General features: G+C 38.6%; 1 protein-coding gene and 1 long non-coding RNA gene across 2 annotated transcripts in view; one reads left to right on the top strand and one right to left on the bottom strand.

Moving 5' to 3' along the window:
- The window catches only part of LOC140343606 (uncharacterized), a 7845-nt gene extending 5052 nt beyond the window's left edge, over positions 1-2793 (top strand). The window contains exon 4 of the long non-coding RNA XR_011923380.1: positions 2335-2793. This is a non-coding gene — a long non-coding RNA (uncharacterized lncRNA). The remainder of the gene's footprint in view (positions 1-2334) is intronic.
- The window catches only part of DDR1 (discoidin domain receptor tyrosine kinase 1), a 47478-nt gene extending 33993 nt beyond the window's left edge, over positions 1-13485 (bottom strand). Inside the window, exon 1 of the mRNA XM_072430746.1 lies at positions 13176-13485. Coding sequence (XP_072286847.1) covers positions 13176-13180 — 5 coding nt within the window. The 5' untranslated portion in view covers positions 13181-13485. The remainder of the gene's footprint in view (positions 1-13175) is intronic.
- Between the last annotated feature and the right edge of the window lie 2925 nt (positions 13486-16410).

The raw sequence follows: 16410 nt of genomic DNA, 5'->3' as shown, positions 1-16410 counted from the left end.
GGAACCTGCCTGATCACAATTTTTTCAACTTCAGGTTGTTTTAAACACGCCATGCTTGTTTTATTTATATGTTTATCTTTTCTAGTACTACAAGCTATGTTGACTTTATGTAAACAATAATTTGTGACACATTCATACAACAAGATTCCAATGGTATAGTGACAAGCCAGGTTTGTAATACACATGCCAGTTTTATGATGCACAGTGCAGATGGTCATCAATCATCACATGTACAACGTTCACGTCTGTGTCACAGCTTTCTATATTTATATTGTTTATATTTATTCAGAACATTAACCAATTCAAAGAATTGAAGTAACACCCAGCTTACAGTATGTAAAAGATGTTTTAATAACATTCAGGGATGAATATGCAGAACAACGCACATGTATGTCTGAAGAAAGGCTCCATCTCTTTTTATTGTCTTTTTATTGAAGTGTTACTTAACTGGAGTGGAGAAAAGTCAGAGAATTGTACAGTGTGTATAACCGGATAAAAAGAAATTTAAATCCTGAACCAACTCTCATACTATTTATATAACTGCTATCAATACCAAGGGTGGTCATTGGCATGATAAAGGTGACGAGTAGCCCAGACAAGAGCTGCCCACCCAGATGGATATTTTCTTTTGTCTGGAAGTCACTATATCCTTAGCTCACCCAAACAAGGTACAAGGTGTACTCCATATCAGCCATTCTCCACCAGCTCTCTGTGTAACCCCAATGTTCCTCCAGAGGTTGTTAGGGGTTCCTTAAACTGTGGCCGATTGAACATTTCATATGATGATGCCTGCATAGTACAGGGGCCAACACCACTTTGGTAGAACAAGCTGTATAACTCTAATTGTTATCATAGTTGTCTGTAAATATGGCATTATGTCCATCAATGTATTCTTTTCACTGGCCACCAATTTAAGAGGCTTTTTGCTCACTGGCTTCCAAAATATTGGTTTTAATGGGTTCTCCGGGATTTAAAAGTTATTTCGAGAATTCCTCACAGGTAAAAAGGTTGAAAAAGGCTGCTTTATATGATCATTGAAGCAGCCATGTGTGCTCATTACATACTCAAGGTCCGCTTCCTCTGCTGTGCAACACAATGGTTGTGCTTTGCTGCAAGTTGGCCAACTCATTGTTAAACTTGCTTTGTAGCAGTTTTTAAGCCAGCCATACACAAGACAACATTGCAGAATGATCAAACATTCTATTCCATTCCATGGTTGGTATTAAGTCACCTTAAAGAGATGGGATCACAATTTCCAATGAACACAGCAAAAAAAAGTATTTTTTTTTTTACAAAATGTTTTTTTCTCTTTTTCTCAGACTACACAATCCGGTGGGGGATAAAACTCATGGGTGGTGGATACCTAGAATCACATGCATGAGCACTGATGATGGGAAGTGGTTTTAAGACTGAAAATTGCAGTAGAGTCATATTGATCATATATATGTTGATAATATATCAACATTTTATACATTGTATAATAAAAAAACAAGCATGTCAAGTCAGGTAAATAATAGTTTAAGGCAATCATTACAATATTGTCCCATATGTTTTCCCAGAGACTATACCATGGAGGGATAAATATATATAAATAAATAAATATATATATATATACACACATATAAATTGGACAAGGTCAAATCAATAATATTATTATTAATAAACAGGATTTATATAGCACATATGAGCAAATTGTGGTGCCATTTATTTTAAAGGTATCCAAGGTAACTCAGCTGAATGCTTATATGTGACAGCGCATTACAACGCATGCAGTAACTAAAACAGAGAGCATTTTATATTTTGTCCAGGGCATTGCATTTCTTTTTATTTGTATGCATTTCCTATTTATTTTGAATGTGTTACCTTAATGCAATGCACATTAATGAATAAAAAAAGTATGTTAGCGGCATGCATTAAAGCAATGCACCATGCTGGGAAAATAGGAATCTAGCCTAAAATCTCTCTGCCCCCCATGTCAAGAAGATAATTACGAGAAGGAGGTTTCTGTAGTCTTGTCTCTGGTGTCCTGATTAGGATCTGTCAGCATTGTCACCCTAGTACAGCATTTCTCAACCTTTTTAACATTGAGGAACCCTTGAATTGAATTTACCCGATCACCCAGGTTCTCCAACAAAAGTTTCCAAACTTCTACAACCTTCCCCAGTCTTGGGGAGCTTTATTAAATCAAGCTTAATATGTCCGATTATAAAGCTGAAACTTGGTTTGTATTAACTGAATGCATAACATTAAAATTTAATGCAAAAATGCGTTAACATTAAGTGCAAAGCAAAAAATTTGAATCTGACCTTTTTTTTAATTTTGCTTTTCCTGCAGATGGAAAATTGGGAGTATAATAAAATACTATCAAAGTGGGAAAAATAATTCAGAAACGTTCAGGTTTTTCCTCCTTGTTTCATTTGGTCATTTCTATTCTACTTCTATTTTTTGTCTTCATTTGCTTTGTGATTTAATGGAATCTAAAACTTAACTAAACCAGCTTATACATGGCAAGTACTCAACAAAGCTCAAGGAACCCCTAGCAACCTCTGAAAGGAACCCTAAAGCTTTATGGAACCCTGTCTGAGAAACACTGCTCTAATACAAGAATTGTGATTTATATATGACCCTTACCAGGGATTAATAGGCCTAAATTGACAAACAATAAACACAGGCCATGTACTTCAAACAGATAGATATAGAGTTCATTAAACTAATTAATGTCATAACTTTTTTACCTGTAACAAATATATATGTTTGTTTTATAATTATTAAGAATTAAAACATTTGACTGTTTGATATACACATGATATTCAATGGAGATGAACATTAACCCTTAGCAAGTTTGTTTTCCCCTTTTCAACTATTGTTCTCCCACAATAATCTCCAAATTTGCATGCGCGGTCTGGAGCCACTAATTTTAGTGGTCCACCGGATAGAAAAGGTTGGCGACCACTGGTATAAAATGCATATTGATTGGTTCTAGTGAAACATCAATATTGTATATTAGGTGTATTTATTCGTGTATATGGTGTGTTAGGTGTTTGAGTGGCATGTAAAACAGTTATTACTTCTTCTCCAGTCCTAGGGAGCTTTAATAAAATCAAGCTCAATAAGTCCAATTATAAAGTTGAAACTTGGCTTGTATTGACTGAATGCATAGCATTAAAATTGAATCTCACAATTTTTTTAGTTTTGCTTTTCCTGCAGATGGAAAAATGGGAGTGTATTAAAATAATATCAAAGTGAGAAAAAGAATTTGGAAATGCTCAGGTTTTTACTCCTTGTTTCATCTGGGTCATTTCTATTCTACTCCTATTTTTTGTCTTCATTTGCTTTATGATTTCATGGAATCTAAAACTTAATTAAACCAGCTTATACATGGCAAGTACTCAACAAAGTATCAGTATGTCGATGACGACATTTTGCTCACTGTACTGGACTGGGCAAAATTCTGGCACACAAAGATGTGTGAACTTTAGCTGATGCTTGTGACTTGCTGGTTAACCATAGGGATTATGGAGCAAATATCAGAAACAAATCTTACGACTTCTGCAGTTAGGATTGGGCAGAACCAGAAAAGAAGGCTGCAGGGTGGTTAGTTGGTTGTAATGTCTGGTAAGGGGCTATTTCCCTTGTTGTTTCTGATGATCTTTTGCATTCTTCACTGTAATATAGAAGCATATTTGTAGACTGAGCATGGTCTGAGCGTCTAGATAATTTACTATATGAATCTAGGTTTCCAGTGGTGTTTCACATGTATGACATGGTAAGGGACTAATAGTGTGAACTAACCGGGTAATGTGTGTCCAAACAGAATTCCTCCCGCTACAACTCAATGGCCTTATTCAGAATAATGTGACCTCATCATGTTGTACACAGGAATGGAGGAATCTGTAGTAGAAGGGTCATTCCTACTGTTAGGTTTCTGAACCACACATTTAATTAAAGTCATCACTTGCCATAAACAAGCAGAGTAGACTTGTCATTAGATACATTTTCATGTAAGTGCATGTAGTAAGCACTGAGTAAGCGTAACATTTCCAAGTAATAATTATTTATCACCCTTAAAAGATCACTGTATATCTCCTGACTATGTCTTCCTCTCTCACCATAAAGACTTAACTACTTTGCTCAGGTATCATCTAGTTTTAACCTCCTGTATGGAGACGCCAAGAGATAACACAATTGTGTAAACTACTTGTGAAGTTCCTGGCTGTGATTACAAATATTTAACATTGATCAGCCTGTGCTGCCACCTCTTACCTTAAAGGTGCGTACACACTTCCAATTTTTATCGTTCCAATCGAACGACGAACGATCGATTGGGCAAAAAATCGTTCGTAAAAAAGTAACCAACGACGCCGACGAACGTCGCTGGAAACGAACGACCGGACCGGCGGATCGGATTGGACGACGATCGTTGAACATCGTTCGTGTGTACGGTCGTTCGTTGATCGTCCATGTTCAGAGCATGCGTGATGAACGAACGTCCGTTCACTTTCCTGTCGTGCACATAGTTCCTCTATCGCTTAAACGATCGTATCTATTGTGTGTACAATATCTACGAACGATCGTGTCGTTACCTCTATGTGCAGTATCGGTGCTATACGATCGTTCATATATATCGTGCAGGAACGTTCGTCGTTCGTTTTCCGACGATAATAATTGGAAGTGTGTACGTAGCTTAAGACTCGATAGAAAGAAAGTGATCACTGGTGGAGGGGAGACAATACTTCCTCCCATCAGCAATAGATTGGTCACCTAGGCAAGCAGAACGTTATCTACAAAATGAATATATTGTGAGTACTTTTTTGCAGAAGGGACAGGCTATGTTCCTACTATAATAAATCAAAAATACCAATCTGTTTGTAATCTTCTTGAATGTACAGTAAGAGGGGGTCCGACCTGCCTCGGGTGCAGATCCTGGTGCCATCGGCTTAGTCCCTTGTATCGCAGCTCTGGTTCTTAAAGAACCAGCATGTGTGCATTTGGCAGCTGGCTGCAGTGTTACTGTACCAGTCATTGTTATTATTATTATTATTATTATTAATATTATTAATAATAAACAGGATTTATATAGCGCCAACAAAGTGCCATTCTTTATGGGGTAGCAATTCCCTGGCATGAGAAAGTAGTAACCTCACCGCAACCCCATGGCCAGTGTGAACATGGCCTGAGCTGCCCATTATTATTATTATTATTATTATTATTATTATTAATAAACTGTATTTATATAGCGCATATAACATACACAGCGCTTGTGGTTGCAAATGACAGAAGAGTAGAGTAGACCCTATTTGAACGAGCTTATAACCCATGAGCAGCTCAATGTACAATCCTGGCATACCTGGTTGCTGGGAATGAATGAACGCATTCACACGGGCATTACAAATTTCCAGCCTGGCCAATCAAGCTAGCCAATGATCCAAACCCAGAAGAGGACTGGCTGATGATATCCCACCAGCAATGAAGCAAGGATATGTGAGTTTAGTTCAGATTTATGGACAGAGAATATTAAAAGAAACATGTAAATAATTCTGTTGCTGCCTGTTGTAACATATCTGCAATGTATTTAATGTCTGTTTTAATAATTTATTGGGCACATACTGAGCCATTGAGGATATGGCTGGTTAGGGCTACCCCAGGGGGAAATAACTAGTACCCTGAACCATTGGAAACATTTATTTTTGCACAAATTTTCCAACTTTCTAAAAAAAAAAACATTCCAGCCAAACTAAAATATTTAAATTGTGTAAACCTAATAACAAACATTTCAAACATTTCATATGAAGTGTAATAAGTTCTCGTCATTTCAAAAGCAATTTTCAGTCTGTCTTTTGTTTCCAAAAATTTTTTTATTAAAGGATTACCTATTGGACCCATCATGAAAGTCCTTGTTCACACATTTCCTGATGTAGGGTGACAACTGTCCCCTGAATTGCTATCCAGCATTGTCACAATCTGGGGTTGTAAATAGGAACAGGATAAGCACAAAGTAGGTAGATAGGGGACACAAGAACATCGGTGATGAACGCACCACATATAAATGGTCAACCCAAAATAACAAAAACCAATTAATTTAGGTTGAGTTCAGTGTAACTTTTTTGGCTTGGATCAGGAAGAAGGGCATTAGGGAGATACACGGGACCAAAGGATCTGGTTCCAATATAGGGACAGTCCCTCCAAATAAGAGTGACAGATACTTCTTGTGGAGATGATAAGCAGCTGACACTCAATGCAGAGGCTTCTTCAACTGTTGTCACCATGTGAAGGTCCACCTAGAGCAATGGCATGCAGCCACTGCTGGAAAAAATAAATGCAGACAAGAAGAGGCTAAAAACGCTGCGGAAGATCATCAACACCCAAAATAAGGATAAAAAAAAAAAGAAAAAGGTGGAAATCGTATTTTATAAATGTGAAACAAAGCACAGCATCTGTTTATCAAACTACTGGCATCATATTAGGGCTTGCATCTACATCAAAGCTGCACTCAGCAGAAAGTTGTTTTACCAACTAAAGAATGTCTGTTTCTGTCTATCCAGTTCTGAGATTTGCTTAGCTCTCACACAGCAAAGCCCAGTTTGGCAGGGAAGGAGGTCTGATTTTCTCTACTTAAATAAATTAACACTTACAGCTTCTCAGCTTGTGACAGTGAAACAAGAAGAAGCAGACTGATTTGCTTAATTGTTTGATATTCTTCTTTCTCATACTATCAGCATAGCCCATATGTTACATCATAACCATTTTGATTGGCTTCTTGTGTTGCTTCTTCCTCCCTGATCTGAGCTATGCAGTAAAGAAAATTCAGAAGGCAGATGCCAAATCAGGCACTTAAATTGCTTGCATTAAAAAATGCATTTAAGGGTGTTGGTATAAATACAGAACAGTACTAATGTGTGTCTATCACTCTATATATGTTGGGATTTCAGCTTGAATGGCTCACAATGAGCATCCACTTTGTTTCAGGATATGTATATGTCTTTTTAACCATTGCCCACAATAAGACTTCTCACTGGTCAGATGCCAACCCCAGGCCATTATGTTGGCTACAAACAACAAGTAGTTTGAATGCTCATCATTGCTTTAAAAAAATTATCTGCGACTCATAAACTAATGTTTAGTTTTTTCAGCTGAAAAGAACCTCTTCTCTGCCCGCTGTTATCTCCTAGGGCCTCTCAAAAGTCTTTCGTTATCAGATTGGCTTCTCTTATGAACCTAGTCCTGTCTGAATATTGATTCTAGAGGACGAACCACCTTCAGTTTAGCAGGAGAAACAGAGGGATGGAAACAGAACACGTGCGTAGGCCATCATTGCCCGTCAGTTTGGCATGCGGCCCAAATATCTGTCTCCTCTTCACAAGGGAGAGGCAGTAGCAGACTGCATGATGAATGGATATCCAGAAAGCCCCATTCCTACACCTAAGCATCAACAACCCTTCACTCCCACACATCCATCAACAAATGCATTTAGCCTCACGCTATGCTTTCTTCATATAGTGTACTGTTTTTGAAGCAATACTAATTATAATACAGGGACTTTGAAGGTACATAAAATCACATTAAACTATTTTTATTACAATATATTAAAATTACATAAAAACATACATGACCATAATCATAAATATATACAATTTGCCTAGATGTAACATGTCTGCCTCAATGCGTTATGTACCTTAAAGTCCCTGTATTATACTTTGTGTTGGTTCAATAGTCTAATTGGCATGTGGTACAAACAGGACCTTTTCTCATTTTTTAGGTAGTGTACTACTTTTGTATTCATATTGCAGATCGCCCTAGGTGTGTGGTGAGTGAAAGGACAGGAACTGGGGCTATTGAGTTGTAAACAACGTAACACAACCAAGTGAAAAGTAACACTAAACTACAAGTACATTTTACAGCTACCTAGTAAAAGTCAACATGTTAACACAATAAAGTAATGTTTCCTCAATGTCCTATCAGAGGACAACTACCTCCCTATTTCATTACAAGAAATGATAATCTGAATTTTATCAAAACATTGGCAACTCAGAATCAGCCACATGCACCCACTACCACAATACCACTATTAAAACCCATTGCATTTTTAAAGGATTTCCATGGAGAGATTTTCTCTAAGCAACAAATCACCAGAGTGCACAGCAGGAATTCAAGAGGAGGCTTTGTAACTTTGTCAGTTTTGGAAGAGATACCCAATAAGCAAAACAATTGTAGAAGGTGGTTAATATAAATAGTGTTTGTTAAACACTCGGCATACTAAATACTGACAACTGAATATTTTTTCTTCTTGCTGGAAAAACATTTATTGTGTGCCAGACATTCCTGAGCAGGCAATACATCAAATTTCAGCTGGTACTGGATTAAACTAAGCAATGTAGCTAACTAGAAAGCTCCTGGTCAAGGTCGACTCCCCAACCTATAGTCTTCTTCACAAAGGCATGTTAGTTCCATTCCCTTTCCTGATGGCCAAGCCTACCTGTCTAAAATAAAAGAATATTATTGGCTAAATGGTGTGACATCAAACTTGAATACTATGTGTCATTGTGACTTCCTACAGATGTTGTGAGCCCGTTGAGTTTTATTGGTCCTTCCTCTAGGCCAATGCAACCCAAGTGGAACACCTCAGGACAAGGACTAGATGGAATGCTATCCAAGATTCAGTCATTGATATGCATAGAGACCAAAGCTAACCTCTTGGGAACTTTCCCACCAGTAGTACAAGAATTTAAGTCTCCTTTACTTTCTTAGTAACCTTTGCTATTGATGTGGGCACACCTGCTTTAAATGACCAAGTGGCTTCTTTTAATGTGCTTAAGGCACAGCAAAGGGGTCTGCTGCACCCTGATAGCCCTAAAGACTAAGATGGTCTTTTTACGCAACTGTAGATTGGCCTGGCACTTGGTCCTTCCTCCAATGGCCATTACCATGATGGACAGCCTCATAGCTTCTAGAGCAGTATTTCTCAACCTTTTTAACATAGGGGCTTCAGGTCTTCATGGAACCTCTTCTACAATATATATAACTCAACATAACAATTTCTGGCCATTGAGAAGCTATTACTCTTTTAGATAGACAAACAGATCATTAGTGTATGTTAAACTGACCTGAGAGTCACTAACTTTTCAATACTCAAGGAACCCTTAGCAACCATTACCTTTCCATAAAACCCTGGTTGAGAAACACTGTTTTAAGGCCTGTTGTCCATCACTATTGCTATTCAGAGCTTTAGATAATCACTGGGTCACGTTCAACTACTTGGATTGAGTTATTGAGGTGAGGATCACAACCTGTGAACACTGTAGATTGGCCATGGGCTTAGTCCTTCCTCCAAAGGTCAATACCCATGATGGACAGCTTCATGGCATCCAGAGCAATGTTTCTTGACCCTTTTAACGTGGGTGCTTCCGTTCTTCAGGGAACCTTTGCTACAATATTCACAACTCAACACAGAAATTGCTGACCAGTGGGAAGGCTGCCACCCTTATAGATAGCCAAAAATTTAATTGGTGTATGTTAAACTGATCTGAGAGTCACAAACTGCTCAATGCTCAAGGAACCCGTACAGTAGTAACCTTTTCCTACCCATGAAACCCTGGTTGAGAATCAATGTTCTAGAGCCTGTTTCATCGCAGCCGTTACTCAGCACTTTAGATATTATCTTAGTCACGTTTAACTACTTGGATTGAGGTATTGAGGACCACAACCTGTGAACTCCAGATAGGTGGGGTTGGCAGTGGCTTTTTGTTAATGAACCGTTGTGTGTTTGTTCTCATGTCCTCTAGTGAGACCAATATCACTTCTTAGCATTTTAGGAGAACTAGTATTGGGGCTTATGCACAAATCTGAATTCTGACGACAATGGAAGCACAATATGGAATGCTAATTGTCTAATAACTAAATTAGCCTCGTGGAATGTCTATGTGCCTATGGTGGGGGCATTAGATTTGAGCTTCTTCAAGGGGCAGACAAACACGGATCTTTCTCTGTGATGGCATTGGTTATATATAACTCAGATAAATACATATTTAGCTTTATTTAGAACAATTATACTAATTTATCCCAGTTGTAAACACTTGATTGGACCTTGTGGTGACTTTACTATTCACAAGGACAGAGCTGCAGCACTAACAATAGAACGGCTTAATAATTTAATTCAATAAGACAAATCAACATAATTACTGCATAGACCGAATATGAAGGAGAGAACATCAGTTTCCTTTATTTTCTAGTGTAGTCAGCAAACCCAACATGGGTCGTGTCCTTCTTGCTCTGTTTTATTGGTTATATAGCTGGTTTGGTAATGGACCTTTTTATCTTTCTCTGTGTCAGCCTAATAGAATTTCATGGAAATATTCATGATTCTCTCTTTAATCTAATAGGATATTTGATGCAAATGCAGTTGAGTGTACAAACTACTCCTTTAGTAAATCTTCTCAGTAGGTCCAACGCTTGGTCTTCCATGATTGTGTACAGATGCAGTTTGATCTCCTGGCAGAAAATATTATACTTAATAATGAACTTAAAAGGGCTCATGAATTGCTAAATCATTACTGACTAGTTGTTGTTAAAGTGGATTTCCTACTCACTTGGTGGCATTGAAACCACCATAGCCATGTGACTAAAGGAATTTGGCCATGCATCTATCTAGTACTAGTTATTCACCTTCAACTGGACTTGTTCCTGTACTGTTGAAGACATTTTACAGCCTTCCAAGCTGCTCCATCTATTTTACCAGTATAGTAAACACCTCAGCAAAGACTTAATGAATGCTGGGGTAAATCCAGCATAGGAAGAATTGATAAAATAGCTTTTAAAAGCTGCAAACATTACAAGAACAAGTTCAATTGAAGGTGACTAACAACCACTAGATATGCAATGACTTGGATAAGGGAGAACCTTTACAGATGATTGGTTATGTGATCCCCAATGACGGAGAGAATCAGCAACAACTGACCCTCCTATTCTACAAGGATCTTCGGCATTTGGTGATATACCTAGAGAACAGCAAAACCAGGTATTCTGCAACTGATCAAGTATTGTACATTGAATTTTAGCCAAAACAGTATATGTATAAACAATTATGTATATAGATATATGCTGGCATACCTAACCAGCATCAGATAATTATACCAGGCCCATTGGTGCATGGACCTCAAGATGGCCAAAACCAACAGACCAGCAAGTTTTCCATGTATGTACCATACCAGTGTAGTGTTGCTGATAAGCCCAATCATATTGGCAATGGGAAATGTTACTGTATTTTTATTTTACGTGAGCAGTAATCAATCCTCGTATCAATTCAGACATACCTTTCCTTCTGAAAAAATGGCATAAATGCCAGACCACCAGGCCAGGCTTCTGCTTAATCTCTATTACTTAATATGTCTCTTTTTTGTAATCTTGGAATGCATTTTCTGTTTTGGGATCAGCTATGGTGCAACTCCAAATAAATTGAATACATGTCATCTATATTATTCTATGTTACCAAAGTATATATACCAGTATATATACTGCTAAATGTAAAATGTTGTTCCTTTCCCACTGGGGAGATTTATCTTTACTTCTTCTCTTAAAGACCAAGCAGGAAGTGAAAAAATGTAAACAAAATAATGACAACCTCTCTCAGAAAGGTTATTGTAACAAACGTCCCTAATGGAGGATATCGCTCTCCATTCTTGTTTCAATGGCAACTCATGATGGTAAATGTTTCTTATCACTTCTCAGTGAAACTGGTCACCCAGACAAAAAATATGGTGAATTTTCCTTATTGGGCACAATTACTAATAAAAATATGAAGGTTTTGGCTTTTTCTTATATAAAGTAAAAATATAAAAAGTTATGGCCGTTGATACACTTTATTCTTCCTCTAACACTTATCTCAACCCCTAGCCAATAACCCCTATGAATATTTAACTGGACCCCTTAAATCCAGTCTTAACACTAATTACCCCCAATTCTGCTGTAAGCTAACCTCATCCTGCCCCAGCAGCCTCTACACCAAAGGCATGCAAGTCCTGTGCAGAAAGCATGCAGCGCCAAGATCCTGGCACCAGGATAATCTCCTTTGTGAAAAGGGAGATATGTTTACACCATGTGTGCTCCATGGTGGAAAGGTCATGCTGGGTGCCGGAGGTTGAGCAGCGTGGTAAATCTTTCTAGTCACCCTAAGTTACGATATTAAGTTATGGCTTTTACAGGGTATATGTATGGTGCACATAGAAAAAGTGAATTAATTGGCTAGAATGTTTGGGAACAAGTAACCACACGCTCTTATCCTATGGTCTTGGGTTGGCCAAAGGCCCCTGCTCATTCTTGAACACATTATACACAACTGGCCAACCTTTGCCAAAAAAGGATTTAAAGCTATTGGTTAGAGATGTTCTAACAAACTGGAACATCCCATCGTACCATGACGTGCAATGATCAGAAGCATTTATTAGCCCAACTCCACATGACCAACTGTTGCAAATAATGCTAAAGTGTCACAACATTTGCGTGTAGCAAGATGCAAAAAGCCAGTGTAATATTTGAACAAAACAAACTTCCAACAAAAAACAATACACACAAGGAGATATAATGTCAATTTTGCAATTTACCAACTAATCCAATCAGTTTCCTGATCAGTACTGGATTTGTTTTAAGTCTGCTGCACACATATTGTGGCAATTAAAGGGATCAAAATTGTGACCAGATTTGATCGAACACTTCTACACATGACATCATTTGTACTTTTGAAGACCAGCCAACATATCCAACCTCTCAAAGTGCAGTTGGAAAATCAAAAAAATGTTGCCTGTTATCAGTCAAAAACCCAAATAATAATTCCATTGGAAACCCAAAAGATCTTGCATAGGATGAGTTGGAAACCCACAAAAATGGTCCAATTTCAATAAAAAAAATGGTTGTTTTTGACCAGTTGGAAACCTACATTATGGTCTGATTGGAAACCCAAAAAAGAATCACTTATTATTGGTTGGTGGTTAAGCTCACTTTTGATCTGATCGTTAAATAAATCATAATTTAGCTTGGAAATGAAAATCAAACTTTGGCCTTACTGTACAATACTGATTAACTTCACACGCCCCACTGTCACATATGATGTTCAAATGGGTCGCAACACTTGCAGTAATCAAGTCGTGTATGGTCAGCGTAATAGCCAACAGAAAAAGTTTACTTACAACATTGGTTGACTTTTCTTGGGTCTCCCTTTGATTTCCACTGAGCGATTCCCAGCAATCCCAGATTCCAGTGCCAGAGACTTCCCTTAGGCCAAAGTTTGTGAAGTAAGAGGAAAGTTATGGGGTATTTACGTGCTGTTGACAGTTGCAGTTCTCACACAATGTGCCAGTCCTATAGCGTGTCTAAATCAGCTGCTCCCACATGCTGTCCAATCATGGAATGGGAATTTCTGCTCAGCCCCATTAGTCACCCTAAAAAAGTTGGTAATTCTGGATAAATTTACCTTTTTTTTGCTACTAAATTCAGCTCCTTTGCTCCTGGCAATTATCTCCTCCCTGTGTCTTAGGTTTGTTCTTGTCACAGCTTGCTGAAATCCACTTGCGTCTTACTTTATTCTCTTTATGGGAAGACCCTTTGACAGATTTTCTTTTCTCACCTGGGGCTTCTCAATTTAAAATTGCGTTTTAACACCGACAGACTGCGTCCTTCAAAACAATTCCCTTTTTCTGCATTCTCTACCCGTCTCAGTGGCTTTGGCTTTCTGTCCCACTTCCCAAATGTATTCCCCCCTCCCCAGTCTGTGTGTCTGTGTTTGCCCCCCTCCCTCGCACCACCTGCTGCTATAACTCATGCTGACATAGACTCCCTGAAACATAGAGACATGGGCGGCCATCATAGACAGACGCTGGTAGCATGATGCAGGTAGCTAGGCCTACAACACATACATTTCTTATTCAGATTTGCAGCACTATAAACATAAGCATGGTGTATTTGCGGTTTGCTTTCTGGGCATGCGGTGCTGAATCCTCGACACAATCCCCTGTATGTATATGGCATTTATATCTCTTTTTACATTTCTCTACTGGACAGTAAATTGGGTTTTGCATGAGCAAAATGGAACTAGGCAGAACCTAGATTCCATTTTAAAGTGGAGCTTTCCCTCACTTTGCATGAATACAGCCCTGCCATGGCACAATAAACTGAAACAATGTATTGAAGAATGTTACAACAATGTCTTCAAGCTTTATACCATGATGTCATCAGTCTGTTGCAACCAGCACATTGTAGCAAAAAGGTGAAAATCAGGGTGAAAATCGGCAGGAATAAGCTGATCTGTGCCAGGATTTAAAAGCCAAGAATGACACAAGCTTTAGGCTAGGTGCACACGTGCAATAATTGTCGGTAGAAAACGACTGATTAACGACCGATCAACAATTATTTTGAACGATCGTAATGTGCACAATTCTTTACATGCTGTAACGATACGATTGTTCCAATATATTACACCAATAATGTACACACACTAGATACGATTGTTTGAATGATGCAGGAAGTGACGTGTACCGGAGAAAGTGTACCGCAGAACCATCCACGATCACTAAACGACTGTACACACAATAGATAGCGAACGATCGTCGCCCAATCAGATTTGTCTGGAGAGTAGTTCGTTTCGAAATTCCTCATTCGTCGTTATCATTGGCTAGTTGTTGTGCACTTTTTCTGTTAACGATTATCGGCCGATCGTCCCTTTCCAACAATAATTATTGCACGTGTGTACGTAGCCTTAGGATTGAAATGAATGTGTACCTTGTAAAAACCTAGTAAAAAGATTGCTCAGCCCTTCTGAACAGAAAATCAAAAGTAGACATCAGCAGGGGGAGTACTGTAAGTTCTGTAATATGTCCTAAGAGTTAGGCTATGTACACACGCCAGATGATTCTCGTTTAAGGGCTGGTATCGGACAAGTGTACCACCATGAGCAATGAGCGGCCACAATGCAAGTGAAGGGGAGAGAACGCAGCGGGGTGTCACTCACTCGTTCAGCCCCTACCCTCTCAATAGAGCAGAATGGTTCTGTATGTACAGTGCTCGTTCGTGCATCTTTCTGTCTTTTGTTGTTGGAAAGGATCATGAAAGATCCTTTCCCATGAGAAAAGTCTTACATGTGCACACAGCCTTAGGTCCTATAGGGACGGATGTCAATGTTTCTACATACATTGAGATTTGCTGTTTACGTCAGTGCTATAGGACATAAATAGTTACAGCCTTACCGAAACATTCTTTTCTGTTGGTGTCACCACCCCCCCTAGTGGGTTCTTCTTAGGAACATATTGAGAATATGCGTCAAAGAAAATTGGGGATATGATCAATAATAGAATATTTAGTGTTCATTCACACTTCCAAAAATGTACATGAGCATGCATTAGCGCATTGTGGTGTCATTCATTGTTAAAGGCACTCCAATGCAATAGGATGACTTAGCTCCATGTATTATTATTATTAATATTATTAATAATTATAAACAGGATTTATATAGCACCAACATATAACGCAGCGCAGTGTGTGTAGCCGTATGGTTACGCACTGGTGCTGAATTAATTAGTGCATATCCAATTTTGTTCGTATGTTCTGGTGCATTGACAGCCATTTGATTTGTATGGGTTCGTTTCAACATGAACACTCCAGAACATAGAGGAACCCTTGTAATAACATTCAGGTCTTTAAGAACCCCGTTCTATAAATATTATATCCACAGCTCATAGTACATTAGTGTGGTGCTAAGTGGGAAGAATTCCTCTTACATTGATGGCCATTAGGGAGAATGCCAATGGGTAGCCAAAGTGATCATTGGTATAATCTAAACTGACTTGAGAGATACAAACTGCTCATTGCTCACAGAACCCCCTGCAACCTATAGAGGAACCCTGATTTAGAAGCTAGATTAAGTTTTAAAGCAAATTCAAAACCTTTTAATAGAATCAAATCAAGCTCATGTGCTTTGCCTTCAAATTCCTCCACAGTTCTTGTCCCACTTACCTTTCTGCCTGATAGAAGAATACTCCCCTAGCCGCTCTCTTCACGCCTCCAATGATCTACTAATGACTTCCTCACTCATATCCTCATCACATGCACAGCTCCAAGACTTTTCTAGAGCTGCCCAACTCTCCAGAATGGTGTTCTTCATCCTATCAGGCTTGCTCCTACTTTCTGCTCCTTTAAAAGAGCACTCAAACCCATCTTTTCAAACTCACCTACCTGTCTTCTGTGTCTTAAACCCCCACTACTTAGCCACCATTTCATATCCCCCCTCCTAGTGTGTGATATTTCTTTACTCTCTGTCCTGGTAACTACACGTATTATGACTGGGAGGCAAAATGATAGAAATCCAAAATACCTTCTAGATTGTAAGCTCTTCGGGGCAGGGTCCTCTCCTCCTCCTGTATCACTGTCTGT

The sequence above is a fragment of the Pyxicephalus adspersus genome, chromosome Z (genome assembly GCF_032062135.1).
Source record: "Pyxicephalus adspersus chromosome Z, UCB_Pads_2.0, whole genome shotgun sequence".
NCBI classification, from domain to species: domain Eukaryota; kingdom Metazoa; phylum Chordata; class Amphibia; order Anura; family Pyxicephalidae; genus Pyxicephalus; species Pyxicephalus adspersus.
Note: the sequence above shows the minus strand (reverse complement) of the source record. Positions and strands in the feature narration are given on the sequence as shown.